Genomic DNA, 24,119 nt, shown 5'->3' on the forward strand with positions numbered 1-24,119 from the left:
ACGAAACGGGGGACGGAAGAAATAGTGGAATAAAGAAACAGGATAACAATTGTTGGAATGCTTAACAGCATTCCAACAATAACTTTGAAATAAATATAACATATAGCTGCAGAAGTGAATCAAACACAGAACAAGTCAAGTCTATTTGGGTCCTCTCCCCACGTTTGTGGAAAGAATATCAAATAAAAAGCTTACTTTGAAATAAATATAACATATAGCTGCAGCCTAATATCTTAAAATGAGTGAAGATAAAAAAATAGGCAGTTTGTATTTAAGTAAGACTAAAGTCCATTTCAGTGCGATGTCATCCTCTTCTTTCCTCAGACACGTACAGCCATCAACCGTCGCGCCTGAACATAAAAACACAACTACATCAGTTCAGGATCTAAAATAAATATTTTTCTCCAGGATAACAGCCTGTTAAATGATAGTGTTCTCACCTGTTTAATGTGACTTTTGTTTCTGAACATCGCTGCAGAGTTTCTCTGTGTCAGGGCTGTAAGATGTGACTTTGAGCTTCAAACAGGACTGCAGGCTGTCATCTGTGAGGCGGGAGCGATATTTAGCGCATCTCCAGCTTGATCCTTTTCAGCAAATGTTGTGTGTTTGGTCTGAAAGTGTCTTTCAACATTCGATTTTTTGTTGTTTGCAAATTTCTCGCCACATATTAAGCATACAGGTAGGCCAGCGTTGTTGGCAGTGAATGCAAATAAATACGTCCATGCAGAATTAAATTCTCTATTTTCTTCCAGGAGTTTTCTTTTTTTGGATTTATCCATTGATAACCTTACCGAGTCTGCAATCACGACGAGCCACCTGCAGGGGAAGGCGCTTGACGGCGACGTAATAGGATGTGACGCACATTTTAGTTGACAAAATATTAAAAGGTTTTTTATTTTCCGTGACACAGTATCACCTCAAACTCCAAGATATGAGGTGTTCCCTTTGAAAGATTGTCCACTGACAAAAAACATAAAAATCTATTTTCTTTTTTTTTTGCACAGACTCAGAGAGCCGCGGGTTGCCGACCCCTGACCTAAGGCTTTGATGTAACCCTGTGGGGGTTTTACAGCTGAGCAGCAACAGCACCAAGTTCAAACCTGGTCAGTGGCTAGAAAGCAAAGCTACCACAGCTTTATTAGAAAACCTCTTGGAAGGAAATAGATGTGGAACAAATCATCCATTACTTGTGTTCTTAAGGATTTATAATAGTGGCCAACAGCTTCTATACAGGAAGTCTCTGTCAGCCTTATCCCAGTTTATATTACAGTATTTGACAATAAAGTTAATGTAGATTATGCTTTTTAATAGGGCTGTGCAGAAATATCAATACAGCTGACTACCGCAATCGACAATAGTGCATCTATGTGTCCGCGACGAGTATCGATACATTGTATTTTTAAAATCCTGTTTTAAACAAATTGAAAATATCCTGTAAATGCCTCGACTCCGTGTGTGTCAAACAACCTCCTCCTCTGCTCCTGTAACGCCCGATGTCCCAGCCTATTACCTCCTAAGCTAAGGCCAGTGACTTCCAGGCCTGTCACACGATCCGGCCAAGATCACAACATGGCGTCTCATAAGCAAGTGGCTGTATACTGTGGAGCTATATAAACATAATGTGATCCTGACTCGCCGACACATGATGGATGTAGCAGTGTAGTGGCCAGGATTTACGAAGACGTGATGAAATGTGTCAAAACATGACTCCATGTTACCCTCACTATTTCTATGATGGTTGATGGTAATTGGCACAAAAAACGAAGTGCAGCTGCGGCTGAAGGGAACGGCATTAGTTTTCCATGGATATCTGGACCAACTTTTAGGATAATCCATTCAAAAGTGACCAAAGTGGTGGACCTACAGGCTGACATTGCCATCCAGAGAGCCAGGCTGCTGGAATGGATAATCCTTATTGAGAGTAGGGCTGGGCGATAAATCGATTTAATCGATTAATTCGAATGTGTGCTTTAAGGCGATGTGTTTTATTGAAAATCGAGAAAATCGCCCCCACCCCTTTTTCCCGTAGTAGAGTGCGCGCGCATTGTTTACAAACTAAAACAATGGCGGCCAGCAGCTTCACTGCTGCCGCCGCCACCTCACAAAAACAACCCAGCATTTTGGAGACATTCACCAACTGTACTCCGCATGAGAAGAAGAGTGCCCGGTGGAAAGCCATCACGGATGCAGTCGCGATGTATATCGCAAAAGATATGGTGCCCATATACACCGTGGAAAAGCCGGGGTTTATTCACCGTCTCAAAGCTTTGGACCCCAGGTACGTGCTACCAAGCCGTAAACATTTTTCTGACGTTGCCTTGCCTCGGCTGTACAATAGTACACGCCAAAGGATCTCTGCGGAGCTGGAGGGGATGTCATTCTACTCCGCAACAACTGACCTGTGGTCCAGCAGGTTGACCCAGACACCGATCCACTTGACTGGTGGAAGCGTCACCAACTTAACTTTCCAAGGCTAAGTACTTTAGCAAAGAAATACCTCTCTGTGCCAGCTACAAGTGCCCCCTCTGAGAGGCTTTTCAGTGTGTGGGGGGGGGGCATTGTTACATGCCACCGTGCATGCCTGAAGCCAGAGGTAGTAGACAGGCTTGTCTTCCTGGCAAAAAATATTTAGAAAAAACATGCACTACTGTTTAATACTGTTGGTTATGTTGTGAATGCACTTGATTTTGTTTACATGCACTTATTTACTGTGCAAAATATGTTATGTTGATGTTAGATCAGATGTTGCACTTTTGAAAATGTGAATGTTAAAGGGTCATATACATTTTATTTCATGCTGTGTTTGTATCAGTGTATTCAGTTAGAAAAGCTTACTGTAAAAAGTTACATTTGCACAGTTGTTTACAATGGAAGGCTACTATTTAATGCCATTTAATGTTATGTTTAATTTAATTTTATATTTAAATGATTCAGGCAAACAAAAGAGTGACCAAATACTTTTTGTATACTACAGGCACCTTTCTACAATGTTCAGGTTTTGTTTGCACTTTATTTTTATCAACCTACTTGGGAAAATCATCACAAAATAAAAGAAAAAATTGTTTTCAACAGCTTCTGTCATCTGCAAAAAATTTTGGGGGAAAAAAATCGATTTAAATCGTGAATCGGATTTTTTGTAAAAAAATCGGAGATTTTTTTTTTAGGCCATATCGCCCAGCCCTAATTGAGAGCTAATTCGTACCAAAGTTTGACTGACAGGAAAAACATCATCAGGCAGAATATTTTCGTCCCACCATCCAGAAATAAGCCCCATTTTTGTACATTGCCATAAAGGACACAGACGTGGCGACGATGGCCCGATCTTGCCAGCAGCCATATGCAGATGACTGTGCACAGGCAGCTGTGGCCTCTGGTTATGGCGCACTACGCTCTACTGCTGCCAACGCCACGCACCTCATATTCTGCCTCCTTCGATCGCATTTTTCAAATCTGCCCTCCCCCCCATACACTTTTCTTTTATACCTTCACGGTTCACATGTGTACTGCTTGGGGGAGGTTTTTTTGCAGCTGGGAATATCCAATTAATTGGACAGGGGGACCAGCTTCTATATTCATACCGCCTCACACAGAATCACACCCACCACAGCTGCCTCCAGCTGGTGACATGTTTGAGCAAATGATTGTGAATGGTAATGCTCAAACGCAGGTAAATCACTGGAAACATGATTGTTCTCATTGCAAGCATTTTAAAAAAGAAGTCAAAGCAGGAGCTGTGTGAGGACTGCAGGTGTTGGAGACCGGTCCAAACTCTACAAGGACAAATGGAACGAATAAATCATATTAGGTTGGGATTTCTTTCTCTGCAGCTGGAGGTTGGTCCCAAAAGCTTTAAGAGGCCCTGCTGTCCGAACACCTATGCACTTTTTCAAAGCCCTATCAAGCAGGCACTTCCAGAATATAGGAACAGGGGGAGCAAAAAGTTTCTTTTGAGCTCCTCAGCCTGGCAGACTGAATCAGGGAGGGCGCCAGCTAGAGGAGAACCGAAGGAGGAGGATCAAAGGTAGAGAGGAGGAGAAATGGCCCTGGACAGAAGTCAGGAGCGACAGGTGATGTAGGCGTCGATGGAAGAAGTCAGAAAGAGACTAAGGAAACAGAGGCAGCCGGGGCTGTTTGGTAGCGTCTGAGGCAGACATGGACTGCAAGGATGCAAGGGGATGGAGTGAAGTAAAATAAAGGTTCATGACCCTTCAGTGACATCAACCAAGCGGATGTCATAACCTATTCAGGACAATAGTTTCAAGTAATTCCAGTCAAAGCTGAATACAATCTTCAAATGAAGACAGAAAGTCTTGACAGGTAACCATGTGGACGTGACACATTGATAAATGGGGGCAGAATGAACTGGGTGTACGATTACAACTGCTCTACATCTCTGGCCTTTGAGTGGCAGCCATGAGTCATGCCTGGATGCTCCACTTCCACTCCCATCATCTTTATAAAGTAAATTTGGCAAACACACAGATTTGACCATTTGACTTTCAGCCTCTTTGATGCTCAAATTCCTCCATTAAGTAATTTCTGCTGCACTAACAAAAGGCTGTGGGTCGTTTAACAACCCCCATTAAACTAACATGTGGCGTCCATGTTAACAGATGGTCTGAGCTGTCTGGACCTCTCGGCTCAGCCCGTCCCACAAACGTGGCATTCTCCCACACAATGACTAATACAGACTGCTGATTTCTTTTTTGCTGAAATGCAGAGCACAGCAGAAGGTAAATAGATGCTTTTGGTGGCACACAGAGAGAGAGAGAGAGAGAGAGAGAGATAGAGAGAGAGAGAGAGAGAGACAGAGAGAGAGAGACTAAGGAGGGTAGACAAGTGGAATGACTTATTCTAGGGGGAAGTGGGCAGGGAGAAACATGAAATTAGCACAAATAGATTATCTGTCGACCACGGGCAGGCCTAAGAGCAAGCCAAGCACTGTGGAGGGAAAGGGGGGAAAAAGCAGATTGACTTCTTGTTTGTTCCTCCCTGAGGGGACATCCGATAGAGCCATCACTCACCAAATTGCTGATCTATCGTTGAAACAGCTGCATCCAAAGCACACATGCACTGAACTAACACGGCAATTAGAATGCACAATAGTATGACCCACGCACTGCGGGAGAGAGCAACTGTCTAATCTCGCACATCTGTTTTATTTGCGCGTGCCTCTGATGAAAGCTCTGCTTTATCGTACTTTTGGATGTTACTGCACACAACTGCAACCCACGAATGTGACAGAGTCATAGGGATGCTTACAGGAAGAGTTTTGACATTTTGCAACGGTAGGATTAGAGGATCAATACCAATTCTCATGCCTGTACGCTATGAATGAAGCTCCAGCCAGCAGCTGGTTAGCTTAGACAACACATGACACATTACATCGCAGATGTGCGATTCTCTCATAGAGTGTTGCAGGAATGAGTTTTTGCACTTCCAGTTCCTCTCTTCCTGAAGTCATTGGGGTTTGAGTTAAATGCCTGAAATAAGATCTGTGGTTCACACAAGCTTAAGAGATTTAACCGATTTATTCTACGATATAAAATATATCACTAAAAACCCCTCTGGAGAATTTTGAAGCTTTTACGTATCTTAAAGAGGTGGTTGCTAACAAGTGGCTGAATGAGACTACAAAACGTAATCACGCCGACTAGACGTGTACTCGCGTTCATGCGACCGTGCTGAAGTTAGTTTACAGCCTAATGTTAGCTTTCTACTTCTGCCGAATGCATTCACGCTTCTATGAATGGATGTCATACCATTTTTGGAACATATTTTAATAGGTTTGCCAGATATCATTTGATACATTTTGAGAATTTATCTCAAATCAAGCAAACATTTTCCTTGATGTAATATCCAAATGGTTTCACAGAAATGTCCATGTTTTGCTTATTAAAAGTAGAAAAGTATCAAAAGATATGTTCTTTATTATTTGTGCAATGTCTGAGTGTCTACATATTAAACCTACATCAGCTGGGTACAAAGCTGCTGTTTCCTATTGGCAAGTGATGCAGATTTGGGGTAAAGTGTGTGGTGGACCGCTGCCAATGATTTAAAAAAACAAAAAAAGAAGAAGGACGTATGTGTTAGTACTCCCCTGTGAGTTCCCTTTTGAAAGGCTTTAGTGTGCCCCCAACCCAGCAAGAGACTAAATATAAAGGAAACGAGTTGAGTCCACGTCTCCCTTTGATCATCCAAATGATCTTTCCAAGAGTTTCAAATTGCAGTTATACTGCATGTGAGCTCAACCATAGCAGACCCGGAGAGAATTAAAACCAAACTGGGAGTTGTCCCGGGCAACATTCTGAGATGTTGAGGTACATGGTCAGTGTGGGGATTCACAGTCACTGAGCAGGATGAGGCTGAATCCACACCAGAAAAAACAAAATTGACCAAATTGCAGGCTGTAAAGCATGTAGAAAGAGAGAGGCACTGCAATTATGCCAGAGTCATACAGCAGATAATTAGAAAATCCTCCCAACACTCACTCTCTCCACACCCCCATTCAGCCCTGCTGATGCAACAAAGCAGAGAGGGTGCTTGGTTTGATTTGAAATTCTTTACATCGATTTCCCCCCCCCCCCCCCCCCCCCCCTCCCCAGCGCCTTAAGTCCGGTCCTCTCTTGCAATCAACCAAAATAGAATGGCCATGCATGACACCTCTGGCTTCCCTGTAGCAACTTCAGCCACATGTAACAGAAGCAAAGTCTACTTCTGCAAAGTTGTGCTTCTTCCTTTTTCTTTTTCTATCATTTCTAGGTTGACCTACTTTGGCAAAGAGCTTAAGGTCCTTTCTTTGTTTCTCACACTGTTGTGGCAAGGGCAGAAAATCTGCGGGCTCTCCTACTGTATTCCCATCCCCCCTCCCCCCGCTCACTCCCGATCCGGGGGGATGGCAGCCGAGTCCAGCACAGTGAAATGTGCCAGACTCAACCTCGCTGCCCCTGCAAAATCGCTCCCGCCGAGTCTCACACAACTGTATTCCGGGGGTTAAGGAGCTTACGTCTCGTATACGACGCACGGAGAAAGGGGCTGAGCAGTGATTCGCCATGGGGGGGGGGGGGGTGGAGAGTGAAGCCTCTCTGTGTAGAGTGTATCTCATTAAGGCTGAACTGAGTGTTACCTTTGGTAAACAGTGGGGAACATTTCTCAGGCAAAAAAAAGCAGCTGGCTGGTAAACGACAGCGGCCCGATGGTGGCGCGCAGCCATTGCTCAAAATCTGCAGCCCCACAGGGATGTATGAGCTTGGCCGTGATTAGTCAGATAGAATAAATAATCCGCGCCTGTGACAGCCCCTCTCGTTTTCCGAGTGTTGAATGGACGCCGCCGTCCGACTCTTTTGTGTTAGTAAATTCCCTCCAGTTATTTTTTTGCTGAATGACCTTCTCAATCATGCGAAAAGTCAAAAAAATTCAATTTCTGAGCGAGGCATTCATTATCATAGTCATTGTGTTCAAGGGTACCTGCCCATTTAAAGAGCATTAGAGACATGTGTACTGCACTGTGGCTGTGCTCCATTTTAAAAGGCATATTGAAGGAAATCAACAAATTAGAGTTTCATTAAATAGCTTGAAGGCATTTGATAATATTCATGTGAATAACGTCACAGCAGCAAACATATTATTACAGTCGGACTATAACCAGTGGTGCATGAGAATGACAACAATTTAGGTTGTTTAATTGTTGCCTGATGCTAATCCTTGCACTCAGTTGAGAACACTTTGATTCTTTTTTTTTTAAATGATTTTGGGACTGAGCATGTCATCTCCCCAACTTTGAATTGTTGTGACGTTCCGCTGCTCTACTCCTCTCCACTGTGAGCCTCTCATGTGTGAAAAACAAACAAGAGTAATTAAATCTTCATTCCTTCGCCCCTACAGCCATATTCACATCTGTTCAATTGAAAAACCACACAGTGTAAAACAGACCCACTTAAGTCTATGCCCCAGTGACTCTTGTAGCAGCTTCACGGAACGGGGGAGGCTTTTGTCGACCTTTCCTCCAACAGTATAATGGCGCATTGCTTTCCTGTTATATGACCCTCTGTGGCTTCCGTAAATCAAACACTAATTACAGCGTGCAGTAACCTGACGGCTGAAATGCTACCTCCAATGTCTTCCACAGGCTAATAGACAGCTGAGTGAATTCGCCGTCCAAAATAGAGTGTTTCAGCAAGCCGTAAGTAGTTTGGTAAATTAAGATGCGCTGACAACTGGTGAACTCCGCACATCATTATGGATCCGCTGCCTAATTGGAAAGAATGTCAATGGTAAACGCATTATTCTTCACTATTGGGTAGCTGTGCTGTTACTGCAATAAAACAACAGACAACCACTGAGGAAATCCTAGCAGGATTAACCCGACAGGACACCCCAGAGCTAAAATGTTGTGTTGAACCCCTATTGGTCCCACTTTAGCCGATTTGAGCAAATTCCCTGCCAATTTTGGAATTTCCCGCATACATGACACGATTACAAAAACAATTACGGTCTTACCTGCCCTGGACTTTGATGTCAGAAACGGCATAGAAGTATCTGGACAGGTTGTTCTCGTCCACCATCGTAGCTCCTGTAGCGGGCCGGAGCAGACGGATCCTCAGGTCTGTGATGGTAAAGAAGTCCCGCAGGTTCTTGGTCGTGTCCAGCTGGCCATAAAGCGATGCCATGTTGTGGAGCCGGGGCCCAGCAAACAGCGCAAAGCGGTCCTTGATCTCAAAGCGCACCGTTTTATCGTACTTCCACACATAACCTCGCGAGTAGTCCTCGGTGCAGATGATGTCCAGCAGGGTATGCTGAGTCAGGTCCTGCACAGTCTTGGGCTCCATGGTGAAGGCGTCCAGGCAGTCAGTGGCATAGAACTGGTAGGGCTGCCAGGTCCGTCCATAATCCAGCGACTTTTCTAGCACCATCTGCTCGGGCCGGCCTGACTCAAAGGTGAGGACGATGTCGTCGGTCAGCTCAATGGTCTTGTTCCAAGAAAGCGTGATGTTGACCAGTAGGGCCTTCGGGTACTTCTTCCAAGACGTGGACTGCCAGAAGGTTGTGGGGTTGCGGCCCTCGGTGTCAAACATGAGCTCTGGAGGGTGGGCGAGTTCCTCCGTGGTGGCGTCACATTCATTATTGCACATGTAGGGGTTCTCCTACACAGAGAGAGAGAGATACAATACAAAGTATTGAAAGGTTGTTAGTCTTGGGGAGAAATAACAAATGAGGTTAATTATGAATAGGTAAGAATAGCGTTGCGTATATACCACCATGTCATTAAGAGAGACATTTAGGGATTTGTGAAGTCTGAAGCTAAATCACACTGAGGGCACCGTGTGCATGCACGTGCTCTGCTGGAGCGTAGTGTGCTGTCGTATATTAATATTCAAAGCCACGTAGCTTCATGGTTGCACATCCATCTTTAAAGAGTACGCAGCACCTCTGTTAACACCCGTCACTACAGCGCGTTTGCTTCCTCTCTGTTGCATTGTTACATCACGTCACTACAAATGTCACATCCCTCCCAGAACTGCAATTAAGACGTGTGTTCTTCGAACATGTTGGAATCACAGGAGTATGCGTCAAGTGGCACAGAGGAACACTCATTACCGGTGAGCACATTCACTCTTCACAGGTTGTGCACCTGACTTCATCTACACCCTTTGGACCATTTAATCATTTCAGCAATAACTTCATTCATCGAGGCAAAACAGACGTCTTATCTTTATCCCTCGCGTCCGAATTTGACTCGTGTTTTTTTTCAGAGTTTCTTCGCAAGCTTGAAACTCATCACGTCTCGCGCTTGAAAGAGGTCTTTCTAAAAACATTTGTCCGATTTACCACAAACCATTACCAGCCGATGTTCTCTCCTTGCTCCCTCGGGGCTCCATCTAGCTGTCAGGGGGAGGAGGCACTCCTCCAAGAGGACCTTTCAAGTGCTACAAGCTCCAATTCATCAGGACAAGATAATCCACTACTTGATTAGGTGGGAGATGTCACCCTGTGCGTGAGCCCGTGTGTGTGCGTGTGTGTGGAGGTGAGTGTGGCAATGTAGCGAGGAAACCGAGAGAGGAGCAGGATGTAAGATCGAGAGAGAGAAACAGCTCCATTCGGCTAATAGGCTTTGCAAGTTTTTCCTTGTCTTCCAAGGCAAGGTGACAATGAAACAGGGCCCTGTCAGGCCTTGTGACTGTTGGAGGGCCCCATTAATATCCTGTCTGGACCGTCCCCCACGGGCTTCTCCCAGCACTGGACAGCGGTGGCTGGGAGGGGACCGAAGAGGACGACGGGCAGTGGAAAATTCCACCCAGGTTTTAGTGTACCATCTCACGGTGTGAGGTTAGGTGTGCCATTAACTGCAGCATCTGGTGCAAAGACAGATGTGTGATAACTCATATTCGACAGTTATGCCTGCTGAGGGGGAGTGTTCGTGTCTAAGACACTCACTTGGCATGCAGGAGGGCTGACTGTGGTGCCGTGGCTTGTCGTGAATGCGCATTCATCGAGGGAGACCTAAAACTGTTACTCAATGGCGGTGGAGTGCTCTGCTCGGAGCACAGGGGTAGACCGGAGGAGAGAGCATGTTCTTTTAATTGCCCTTATGAATTGTTGTTAATTATTCCGTCTTTGTACTGCGTCATACTGACTGAACAAGACGTACTCTTGCTCACACACATTTTTGTGATTAGCACTTCCCCCTTTCTAAGGGTGTCCTTGTATTCCTAAATCCTATTAAATGCTGTTAGAGACTTCTATATTTTAATTAAATCTCTGCCTTGAAATCAAGTTTTCAGTTACATAATATTCCATTTTTATACTAAGCAGTTATCTCCTGACACTCATACGGGCAGACTTCTCTATGAGATTGCTTCGTTCTTATTTATAAACAGTGGAGTATTCGGATCCTATACTTCAGTAAAAGTAGGAGTACTTCAAAGTAGAAATACTCCACTACAAAAAAAAATTGTCGATTCAAAATCATAGTCAATGAGTCACTTGGGGCGGCCGTGGCTCACTGGGTAGAGAGGGTCGATGAGCAAGACACTGAACCCCTAACTGCTCCCCGGGTGCTTCTCAGCAGCCCACTGCTCCCAATAAGCTAGGGATGGGTTAAATGCAGAGGACACATTTCATATATGTGTATATGACAATAAACTAAACTTAAAAACTTCACTTATCACCCCCTAAAAAATCATGTCTTTGTTGACCTCCAGTGGTTGAACTGTTCACCAGGACCTTGTGACATCACTGTTGGGAGTGGTTACGGATTCAACTGACCCAATCACACACCAAATGTAAAAACACTTTAAAACAGCAGAGTGATGCCTGTCATTGGTATATTGTTTTAGAAATATTACTGGATTATTATTCCTGAGGCTTAAACGCATAAGCAGCATTTTAATGTTGTGGCAAGTTCAGGTTAAGCTCATTTTAACTACTTTATATACTGATGGGTAAGTTCATCTTACACACTTTATCATATTTAATGTTGCACAGAGTAACTGTAGCTGTCAGATAAATGCACTTCAATTATAAAGGAGCAGAACATGACAGAATCTAAACATACAAATATACTTTGTTTCTTTCCAGCGCAGCTTATAGGTAGGAGATGCATTGATGCCACTGAGGTTAAGCTTTTTTTTCCTTTACATCAGGCAGATCTAGTGATCAGCTGTTACTGTAAAACACACACACACACACACACACACACACACACACACAAGCGTCCATCCTCACAGCAAATCTCTGTAATCGGACAAAGACGTATCCCTATCGATCCCTGTGGCGGGCAGCAGGAAATCTGCTGCGTGTAGCACCCGGCATCCTGGGCCAGTCGTCCAGCGCTCCCCTGAATACACGGGTTAAAAACCCTTCATTACTGTCGCCTCCGCTTCTCACCTAACGACAAAATACTGCCTTTATGAAGATCAATAACCTCGGCGGTCCGAAGAGAAACGAGATAAACTGCTGAGTGCGGCCTCGTGAAAATCAATGGCAGACTTCTGTGTTTTACTGTAGGGCACCAATGAGGGCTCTGTTTGCCGATTAATGGCTTGGCACACATTAAAATAATTGACAGCGACCGGCACGGCAACGCAGCATTTCTGTAATTACGGAGGATGTTTCTATTAATCCCAGTGTGATGATAAATGGCCAGGATGGGGGACAGCCATCGCAGACTACCAAGCCAGCGCTGAGGTTGCTGGAGCGGATAGGTCGCGCTAAATTGGTGCTAATAGAGATGGCGTTGATCCACCCAAAACACAGCGGCTTAATCCGATTATTACCAGAGATAGAGTGAGAGGGCAAGTGTGTGTGTCTGTGTGTGTGCAGGTGGGTGTTCATACCAACGTGGTTGTGGGTGGATTTCTAAATTCCTTTGATGTTGTCCCCGTTATTGTCAAACTGCTAATTTTATCAGCTGACCAGTGTAATAAAAATGAAGCAATGCAGCAACATAGATGATAATAAATGATCCTGATTGCTTTCAGCTGCACTCTACAGACCAGCACTATTCGTCACGTTTAGGCCACAGGGAGATGGTTTTAACTGGTTTTGCCAACCAAGGCTTTTAGACATGTTGCAGATGGAACAGTTTGCCTTCATATCACTCGTGTGAAGCAATTTAACCCTCAAACATTTGTAGATCAAGTCTGGGTGGATTTTCCAGTTTTTGATTTTGCCTCTGTAACTGCTACAGTTTAATGAACAATGGTTAATCATCTGAACAATTATACATTTAAAGATTTAAAAACAGGCTCCTCTGCTGTACCATCTTCCATTAGAATGATATAAGAGAAGGCACCTTAACTGTACCCACTGAGGAGTTATTCTTACTTTTATGCAAATTCTCACATTTCTATAATTTATTACTCAACTTGAATATGTGAATAACTACCGTACCTTGCTGGCAAACACACCATGCTGCATTGATTCTCCCCCTCCCCCACTCACATGTTTTCTCATATAGATGGCAAGAGATGATTCAACCTTTCCCTGAACTAAAAAAAAGGGGAAAAAAAGAACAATCCTTGATGTAAAAAGCTGTTCGGACAAAGGTTAACAAAAGCTACTGAGATTCTGACCGTGTCTAGCTTTAAATTAAGATGTGACCATGGTGTCTGGCAGTCCGTCTCCACTGATGGAGGATGGGACTTCGGGGAGGGGGGGGGATATAAATTTACTATCTGCCGACAAGCCAACGCGATAGATGGTCTCCCACCAATCAAACAACCCGACAGATGTCTTGGACTTGTAACCCAGATAGCAAATTGAATCCACCCTCCGTCTTTTCCTCTTTCTGCCTCTCCCTCTTCTCTTTTCCTCCTTTCTTGCACACATACATTTCCAATCCAATCTTGTTTTTGACTTCAAGAAAGATATGACACAGAGGGATTGGCATTGAGCAGCGCAGGCCGGAGGAGGTTCTTTTTGTTTTTATTGTCGTTGACACTGGGGACACTAAGCACGGCACCAAGCACTGGTTCGGTAAAATGATAAAGGTTGTCGGTGTGTCAGTGTCAGGTGATGAACTACTGAATGTTTGCTTTTGAACTCGATATTTAAATCACCTAATAAAGGTGAATCTTGCCTGGACATTGGACTTCGAGCTTGAGTACAACCCAACTGAAATAGTGCATCATCGCCTTTTGGTTGATTTTATTTGAAGAAAGCTTTTTCACAAATCGCGACCACACAGGCAATATTGGTTCAAATAAAAAGCTTTCATTTTGTTTAGCGACTGTATTTATCAACGGTTTCTGGTAACTCGTCGGTGGAAAATGATGGAGAAGGACCCTTAGTGCGTTCTGATTAAAAGAGCACTGGCATCAAGATTTAGACTGTCAAAGCATCAAAAGTCAGGAACTTTCTTACTATAGAATCTGTGAATGTAAAACAAGAGTCAAACAGATTGAAAATGAATCAAAAGTATCAACTCTTTTTGAACAGTGTTACTAAAATGCATGACTGCCGTGAAAATCTCACTTTACGAGTTAACGAGCTTCTGTGTGAGGATATTTTACAATACGGCTGTTTGAAATACGATGTTTACTCCCATATTGTACACAATTTATGATACCGGCATTGATGTTGTCATTTGCTGTCAATATGAAGTCAATTGTCAATCATGTCATGTTAGGAGAATGTGTTTTTTTCACTGAACAAAAAGGTATAAAGAATGGAAGCTACTAATAATGCTCCTTCTGCTTTAAGACATTTAAAGTAATGAGTTTTTATGTTTTCTCTATTCAGATGCTTTTTGGGCCCACACAATGCTGGCAAACAAACCATCCATCCAAACAAGCAACCAACCAACACACCCATGCAATGCTGTCGTTGCTGTTATTGTAGCACAGGAGAGAGAGACATAGACAGATGGAGAGTGATTGGAGGAGTTTATCTCTAAACACATATCAATACCAGAGCCCAGGAGCTCCTAATGAGAGCAACAGATTGCTTCCCCACCACATGCTCCAGCCTTTGCAGGTTTGGGAAGAAGCACTCTCCATGCGACAGTTTCTTAGATATGAATTCAAATCAATTCCAAGGCGCATTCCCACTCTTATTCTTCACTTCGTCTTCAATGGCTGTCTTTAAAGCTTCAATAGTCAGTTTGGAGAGTGTTTTTATTTGCCAGAGGTTAAAAATATGCTAAGATTAAAGATCAGCAGTCTTTCTTTGAATGGGAGAGTCTCACCAATGGATAACGCTTGGTGGCATAGAACAGAGCCAGAGTGCATAAAGAGTCTTCCTGTTTATCGAATACTTTAAGCTCTCAGTTCCTTACAGTAAGAGATGGACTCATCAATTTTCTGTTCGACTTATTCCTAAGAGAAACACGCAACCGTACTGGGATAAGATAATGCATTGTACACAAATATCGCATGGTACCAAAATAATACTGGTTTACTGTAATTAAACTAGCATCCATCCATCTATCTTCTATTCAGTCCAAGGTCATGGAGGACTGGAGCCTATCCCAGCATGGACTGGACAAGATGCACACTCCACCCCGGACAGGTTAGCAGCCTCTTTGTAAGTCTACCCTAAATGTACCATCATATCAAAATATCAATCCACCAATATCAATTTATAGTAGAAACTGCTGTTTTACAGAAATGAACAATGCAGGGGAAAGCAAAAGCACTGTAATTTCTATACTGTTGTCACATAATATACTCATTACAACCGTGCCCCACGTGTGTGAGCATGTCATTGCATCAAGAGTATAGCATTTCTCCCACCTATTCCCCAGACATGCATAATATCTTTTCATACATCTATCCATTTCTCTTCAATGTCTTTACCTCTCTTTCCACAGCAAGGTGTGTGTGCGTGTGTGTGTGTGTGTGCATGTGTGTGCGTGTGAGACGGTGGGGTTAAAGCTATCCCTGCTGCATTAATGAGACCTTGTGTTCCACAATAGATTTCTTCACCCCGACCCAGGGGCTTGATTGAAGCAGTGCTCTCTCAATTTCAAAACCTCTCTCTCTCCAGTCATGCCAACACCTCGACTGGATTCCCTCTCCCTCCCTCTCTCACACATGGTGATGGGTGGTGCAGACAGAAAGAGGGGCTTAACCTGGACGTGGAATGAATATTGGATGCCAGTGTGACAGATTACAGTGGTAATAGACACCCGGGCCAAATCCTCACGAGGATTACAATCATATTTTCAAATGGCTGAGGGTCGGCCGGAGGTCAACCGTCCTGGACCACGGTCAGCAAGGCCACGGGGGACTTGGAATCACACACACACACACACGCACACACACGCACACACACAGCAGGTTCAGCCTGCCAAGTGTCTCACAACGTGCACGCTTCAACCACAGATTTCAAACTAGCTATTTTTACAGTAAGCTTTAGGTCAAAACAGTCAAAGCACTACAACATTAATTAATGATGACAATGAGCAAAAGGAATGGGTGCACGATTAAACCTTCATTTAGGCTTAACAGCCTTTGAACACACACTCCCTTAAACACAAATTTTTACAATGGGGTGCAACATTGATAATAGATCTCCATGTTTTACATGATTTGCTGTGAATTAATTCATTAGTGGGTCAACAATTTGGATCATTAATAGTTCAAGCAATTTCAAAAGTGATGGTTTGTTATCCTTCTCATTAAATATCACTGTAAATGGAAGAATTGGGCTGTAGGTTAGACAAACACAAGTAAATGATTTGTGAAATCATTAATGAGGAAGTTAGAATCAAACCTATGATGTCTCTCCTTGACATCTATTGCACACACACACACACACACACACACACACACACACACACAGATACACACAAAGAGTATTGGTGTTCCACAGACCCTCAGCAGCTTGAAATGGACCACAGGCCGACAGCTCAAAGGGAGATATATTTCAAAACACATGAAATATGCTGTTTTGTGGCACCGGGGTAAAATCCGTTCAACCACCAGAAGCACCACAGAGTGCGGGCCGTCCAGTCGACTGTGGGGAGGTTATGAGGCGAGACGATGTGTAAATGTCCTCGCGTTGCGTTCATCGCGATCAGTGGTGGCGATTGAGAAGATTCATGAGCCTTAAAACAATGGTGGGGAAAGCCTTTAGCAAGCAGCCTCTGCACATTCAGGGGATATAAAAACAATTTCATATTCCATTATCTTTTATATAGTGGTGCAAGCCCCAACGGGTGCCACTGCGATACGGTTTGGAGGACAGACCATCCCCTGCTTAAGAGGTGGTAAATTTGTGAGAGCAAGGCAAGTGCATCGAGAGCTCCAGCCAAGAGTTGTTTGATAGCTGGAAGTGTAGCTTTAACACGGGCAGTTAAGTTGACCGGTTAATGTAGAGTACAGGACATTCGCACAGTACTTTAGCACAACTTAAGGACATAACGTGTACAATTCACTGCATCCTTATCTCAGCAAGATTACAGTTTTCTCCAGTGTAGAATGAGTTCTGTTGTGTGTGGAAAGACATCAGGGGCTCAATGTAAAAGGAGCAGAAACACTTTAAACAATCTTTTTAGCTTCTGTATTTACTGCAGCCTTGAATCCATTACTTTTATCGTCTATTTTCAGCATTTATCCATCAGCTAAATGTGGAGACGTCTCGACTCTCTTGCTAACTGCTTTTCACGCTCTCTCCCCAAAATCACATGTGATATCCAGTTGTTACAGCTGCACAGCAATGCATGTGAATATATTATAAAACAAAGCAAACTAAATCTAATGAATATTTTAAGTTAGTCAAGCTATGCTATAATTTTTCCATCCCCACACAACTTCAAAAGCACTCCCTTGAGTAGTACCCTGGTTTGGAACCACTGATTTAGACGCTCCTTTGGATTCAGCATTATAATTGCGACTCATGCAATGAAAACTGCTAAGCCTCCAGGCATAGAGCACATTATATTCTGTGTAGGATAAAATATATATTCCCCCCCCCCACCAAATCAGGAATGGATCACTGTTTTCAAGTGTCATTCATCGTTTATTAAGATGACATTTCCACAGTGAGCTAATGCACCAGGGTATAATCGATCTGCTGGCTGCTGCACTGCTGCATCTCTCAATCAAACTGTCCGGTCCGATAACACGAAGGATTTTTCACTGCACATTAAGACTTGAAAACAAGCCTGCAGCCATGATCACCCCTCATCTTGTAGCTGTGAACTCCCTCGGGGGTTGAAATCAGGTGGCAGAGGGGCTATATCACACTCTCACTACCTCTCCACTCCCCCCATCCTTTCATTGATGGCTATTTTTAATGGTATAATAACGCCACACATCCTGTATAGAAGCCCTCCAGAGAGACGTGGATCACTGTCACCTTGACCAAGCTAGGAGGCTGAGCCCAGCGCAGGGAGCCGCCCCGGCTCCTTCCCCATGGAATAAAAGCCCGACCTGCCCGGAACAATACGGCTACCTTACAAATTAGTGCTGGATCACTTGCTGTCCTGATGTCAGTGGGGAAAGAGGTACGACACAAAGGAATATTGTGTGGAATGTAATTGGTATGGCAAAGTGTGGGAGTAGCCTTAGCCTTCCAATTCTTGTATTTGTCATTGAGCAGTAGAAACTGCAACATGTGGTAAAAATACACAAATCTACAATGTTAGTTGTGCAACTATCCTTTGATTCTACTGTACCTCCTAATGGTGGCAGGTTATTGTTTCACTTCCAGAGACATTGACTCTGTGTTCAAAATGTCACACGAACATACTACTCATATTATAAACATCAGTATGTAGTGCGTTCACACTGCGTAGTTTGTTGATTGTGAGACTTTGAGCCGAGCTACAAGCTGATAATATGCCACTTTATTAAGTATGCAGTGCGTATGTAATTAAAAACAGCCATTCAGCCAGATGTAGATGTCTGTTTACAACATGTGTTCCTGTGAAGACCCGTGGTAACTTTGTTTTTAGGATAAGGTTTATTTTCATCACACCAATTATTCCATTTGAGCATATTAGCATGTGAGAGTTTTGGCTCATCTGTGTAATGTTATGTTATTTCTTGAATTAATGTACATTCATTGGGATGAACTTTAATTGTATCTCTCTTTTAGTTTCACCGTTCCCCAACTCATCCGTCTGCAGATCAAAGAGCATTTCTCTGTGAAGTTAGAGAGAGCATGGTGTGAATGTGACTCGATCGCGACACCGCCAACTGTTTTATGTCAGCCAGTAAGCACTTTAAGTTTGGGAAATTATTGAACGAATGTTTGAAAAAAACAATTATTGCCAATTTGTCTACCAAAAATGAATAATCATTAATAATAATTAATAAAGTTTCATCAGCTGGTTTACGACCAACTTCCTGCAAAGCTAACACCATTCCCTTCAGCCTCAGCTGCTCAACCTGATCTCATGAGAAGAAGTATAAATAGCACTTCTTTGTGCGTCATTATCACACATTTTAGGTTTGGTTTAATGCCACGTCGTCACCGGCAAAGTGTCCGTGTTGTGCTTGGTGTTACAGTTTCCTGGTTATCAGTCCTGTGTTTGTTTGACTCCACTAGACACTGTGTTTTTCCCAGAAACACCCTGTTCACAGTCTCAGTTACATTTACACAAGTGCATATCAGCAGGTTTGGAACTGAGAAAGACCATGTATTTCATGCAAATATTGGATTCCTTAGAAATTGGCTGCTCCCACCTTCAGGCCGATGGAGAGATACAGTAGTGGTATTATGAAGAATGACAAAGATGTTAGGATACTGTTTGAAAGAATTGAGGAGCAGATACACTTTTTACGAATGAAAACAAATGCTTTAAGGACAAAACAAATACATCAGGCATACTACCATTGAGGAATAAGCAAGGAAGCGTTGTGTCCATCGCACAATATTTGACCAGAAAGCTCTTACAGTCATATATGGGCCCTCACATTTCACTCCGCGTGTTGCCTTTTTCAAATCAAGCACCCATCATTGCACTTCAACCCTCATTAGTGTCAGCAGTGGCCAGAGCAGGGGGTACATTTAGCACCTTATAATTATCTCAAAGGGGTCTGGGGAATTAGGGGGGATGAGGGTGTGGAAGATGTCAAAAAATCCAATAAGTCGTCATCCTTCCGTTTTCCATATTCACAGGATTTCTATTTTCTTCACTCCAGTCTTGAGGGTCTTTCCCTCTTTTTATTTTTTTTTAAGTCACAGCTTTTAAGAGATGATTAAAATCAATAGTGGGGTAAAGCTCAGCATTCCCAGTGTGGATATTTAACTGCGTAGTTGGGATTCAGCTCCAGGCCTCTCTGTCAGATCACTGAAGGTCTATTTAGTCATTCTACAGGGAGCCTTTCTTCCTTTTCCCCCCCTCTTTATTCTTCTTTCTCTGTCTCCTTCCCTCCCCTCCATTTCTTCTTACCACGGAATGTGAGGAAATGATTGGCAGATGACTCCTGGGAAAAAGAGCTCAGGCCTTTTCCTCTCTCAGAGCTCTCAGGATCATGACACTCAAACACACTGACAGGCAAAGTGGGCACACACAGACACACACACAAATTAATTTCAAAGGCAAGTCACACAGATCCCTGAAGAAAAATAAGGAGAAATACACACACACACACACACACACACACACACACCGACTTGACACTATTCCTATGATCCTTGACAGCTTAGTATATGTAAAACAATTGGGATATATTTGCAGATGTGAAATTAAAGAAAGCTTAATTACTCAATATTAGCAGCAGCTGACACCACAGGAAATAATGGTGTCCCCTTGCAGTCACCACATCTCACTGTTGCCAAGGTATTCAAGCTACAACAGTTAATACAAAGGCAGCCATTACAAATACTGCGAACAATTCTGAAATATGTAATTCTCCATCACCATACATAAATAAAACGGAGTCAGAGAAACTCATCAATACCACCAGCACCAATGCTCCAAAGCAGGAGACACTCTATACATTGATTCTCTGAAGACCTGTCGGGCTAAAAGAGGAAGCGGTCCATGAAATAAAAACTAAAAAGGAAAACTCCTAATAGCGCACAGCCAGCAACAACGAACCACAAGTGGATCCACTTGATTCCACGACAATAACTTCAAGCATCCGCCACCGTCGTAATCACAAATCCTCAAAAGGGAGTCAAGGGTGCTCCGCCGGCTGATTGTCTCGGAGCGCTTGATGAGCCGCCATTATAAAAGATGAGAGGAGACTGAGGGGTGGGTAAAATAAATAAAATACAGAAAAATAAATCAAAAACTTTAACAGGGCCAGAGGGAAATACTAAACGAATCAACTCCACTCTGTTGAAATGACAGATGAATTAAGCCCTCTGCCAGTGATTCATTAAAGGAAGAGATTCTAACTAATGGGACCACACAGAGCAGTGTGGAAGGCCGGTACTAACTGTTGTGTACATTTCCGGCTCCGAACACAGCAGAACCACTGCGGTCTCAGGTGCAACCCCCTTGTTAGATGCAGTGGTCGATCTTGTGATCACTGCACACAGGCTTTGCTCATTCAGGAGACGGTGGAGGGAGGAGGAGCTCTTTGTTCACGCTCATAGGACGATACATCTATAAACCACTGTGAAGTAAGATTTCACGTGAATGCTAATATTTCAGATTTTGCCAATGAAAAGTGAGGGCTCACTCGGGAAGTTACTTCAGCAGATAGCAGCAGCAGCAGCAGGTGCTGATGTGTTTCTGTGATGCAAGGGGTTCGGTGGTTAAGCGGGGAGGAGGAGGAGGGGGAGGGCGAGGTGGAGGAAGAGGAGGAGAAGAAAATGAAGCCTCATGATTGTATTTTTTTTGATGTTCTCCTTATTAAATGGACATTTAAATCTGTGTATATTAGGCATGTAAAGCTGCCATGTCATTCAGGAGTTGCCAGAGAAAATCTTCACAGCTCATTCTCTGTGTTTATTTTTATTTGCCGACAAAATATATGAAAAGAACATAACATTTAAAGGCATGTAACTTCATTAATCAAATGATGAAGCATAAAGAAAAGCTTCGGATGAGGTTGCAGGAGGAGGTCCATGAAATGAAATTGGTCTGAAGTGTAAGAAAAATCTGAAAAACACACCTGGCAATTTTGCATTTCATTTCAGGGACATCAGAAAATCTGTTTACGTCAACTGTCAACGCATGCACAGTGCCAGGCTCCAATATGGGAGCATTAGGTAAAAATAGGACCTTTGAATGTACTACTTTACTTTGTCATGTGCGGTGCAGAATGAACAAGACTGAAGGATGAACCTCGTTAAATGTCTGAATATTGATCTTAAAACCGTGTGTTTTTGGCTCCTTACTTTACACGTTTTGACAAATCTGCATCATGAGAAGTCATGCTGCTTTACAGTTCCTGTTTGCAGTGTACAGACAACAAACACCTGGATTACTTGTGATACCTCTAAGGCTGATAAAAGGCTTTGTGCACGTCTATCCTCCTCCTCCCACCACTGTAAAGTTTGAAGTCTACTTTGTGTAGCAGTGTGTCTGTCTGTGTGTTTTCATTCGAATGAGTTATGACTGAAACAATTTACCTCAATTGTCAGACTGCTACTCCTAAATCAGGTGACAAGGATGCAGTTCCTTTTGGTCTCAGGCACATTACGTTCATATCCACATATTGTATTTGTATTCATTATCATATAGAGATACTGTATCATTTTAACATGGCTGGTAAAGAAAATACCTCATGAAGTAAAAGCTGAGAAGTGTTGCACTAAAAGCTCCACTGCTGTAGTGTAGATGTGTTCATCTGCATTTCGTTGTTTCTATATAAGCAGCTTCTCTGCTAATGAGCTGCTGCTCTGCTGGGTAGCTCAACAGAGGAGAGCTGATTGGTGGGTTTCAGGCACGTCTAATGTCTTGACAGACACGAGAACAAACTCAGAGTGGCTTATTCAAGTGTGTTCTTTTTTTATAGTTGGTGACTCTGGGGAAACGGCGTGACCACCATCATTTGGCTTTTTACTATTCCGCAGCTAAAAGAAGTAAGAAACAGAAACATTAAGAATCGCCGCATTTCATGGATATCCTCCTTTTAAAGACATATGTCCTGGGAATGTACTGTCGCCAGCCTTTTTTCTGCTTTTTCATACTGCACATTACAGTGTACAGTACGATCTGGGACGATGAGTAAAGCAGATCTTCCTTGTTTGTGGAGGAGTTAGAAGTAGAGTTTTGTAAAATTAACAGTGCTGACAGCAGGTTCCTATTTTGGTCCTTGACTATTTATGAACTCCTACGGAGATATGTGCAATCAAAATTGAATTTGTGCAACCTCGGTGAGATTTCACCCGGCATGGATTTCTTTCATGAATACTGCAAAGAGGAGCTTTTTCTCTGGAAGTTGCCACACTTGTTGGTCTCTAGACATGAGAGTCCAACATGTACCAGCTGGCATCAGCTGTGAAGCAGTCACCATGACTGAGTACAAATGAGCCTGTACGTACCAGATCAGACTTGCCATTGTTCATCTGGTGAAGTTATATGTGCGCATGTTTGATACACACCAACCTTGTAGCTTGTATGGGCAGTTCACCCACACACACATGCTTTGGTAAATGAGAGCCCTCTCTAGTTGTTTACAACCCCGTTCCATTAAGGATAGCCTGCTGGTTTTCATGCAGGACAGTATCTATAAACACCAAGGTTGTTTAAATCCAAAGCGCTCCACCCAGGAACTCGGTTTCACTACTCAACCGGGTTTTTTTTTCGTCATCCTCACCCGTGGCTTCCTGTTCAGCTATTCAGTATCATCATGTGCCCGCCCTGTTCAGCTGGCCTAGTTTGGGTACCGGGGAGGGAGAGCCCGCTGGCGGGGAGGTGGTGGCAAGGAAAAAAGGAAAGGCGAGTGCCGGCTGCCGGAGGGAAAACATTCCTGGTTCAAATGATGCATAAACAAAGTAAGCACAGTTCAGTGTTTGGTTAAACAGGCCTTTTGGAGTAAAACACTAAAACACCATCTGCAAACAAGACACATCGTCAGAGCGGGAAGCAAATAACAGCAGCTTCATGTGACACAGCAGCCAGGATCCACAATGTCAATACCACTTAAACTGGCGTTTAATTTCAACGTAAATAAGGAATCACTGAAGCGGCGGCGGAAAAAAAAAAAAAGTTAGCCGAATGCATATCAGTGCCGAGTATCCAACTTCAACATTTCCCCTGACTCGACAGTACCGGCAGAAATGAGGGCTGGATGTAATTCAGCCTTCCTTATAGATCTCATCTCTGTGGCACTATCAGTCCACTGCTTGGATTTGTAAAATATGTGTGTGTGTGTGTGTGTGTGTGTGTGTGTGTGTGTGTGTGTGTGTGTGTGTGTGTGTGGGGGGGGGTGTGTGTGTGTGTGTGTGTATGCAGATCACTTGTAATTCAAATTTTGGTACGGACAATGTTTTAGCTTCAGTTTGATGCACAAACAAAGAAAGAAAGATGGTCTTGGATCCGGACAGTTGTGTCCACATACTAGTCACATTACAGACGTCGTGATGTGCTTGTTGAACATATGTTGATCAGAGTGATCACAGTGTATAACAGCAACTCTACTGCTGTACACTGCCAGCAGTAGACAGTGTACCAGACTGCTGTCTGCTGTTGGAGAACGCACCCAAACGAGTCTGTCTTGAGGGCTTCAGCAGACATAATTGGGAGACATGGAATATTATAGTAGTAT

The 24,119-nt window shown here is 43.4% G+C and overlaps 1 protein-coding gene across 1 annotated transcript in view; it reads right to left on the reverse strand.

The window, feature by feature from the left end:
* ntng1a (netrin g1a) overlaps positions 1 to 24,119 on the reverse strand; it is a gene marked incomplete at both ends in the record, with an annotated part of 84,734 nt that overhangs the window by 40,822 nt on the left and 19,793 nt on the right. The window contains one exon of the mRNA XM_079292260.1: positions 8,500 to 9,143. Coding sequence (XP_079148386.1) covers positions 8,500 to 9,143 — 644 coding nt within the window. The remainder of the gene's footprint in view (positions 1 to 8,499; positions 9,144 to 24,119) is intronic.

The sequence above is a fragment of the Melanostigma gelatinosum genome (genome assembly GCF_949748355.1).
Source record: "Melanostigma gelatinosum genome assembly, chromosome: 20".
Taxonomy (NCBI): Eukaryota; Metazoa; Chordata; class Actinopteri; order Perciformes; family Zoarcidae; genus Melanostigma; species Melanostigma gelatinosum.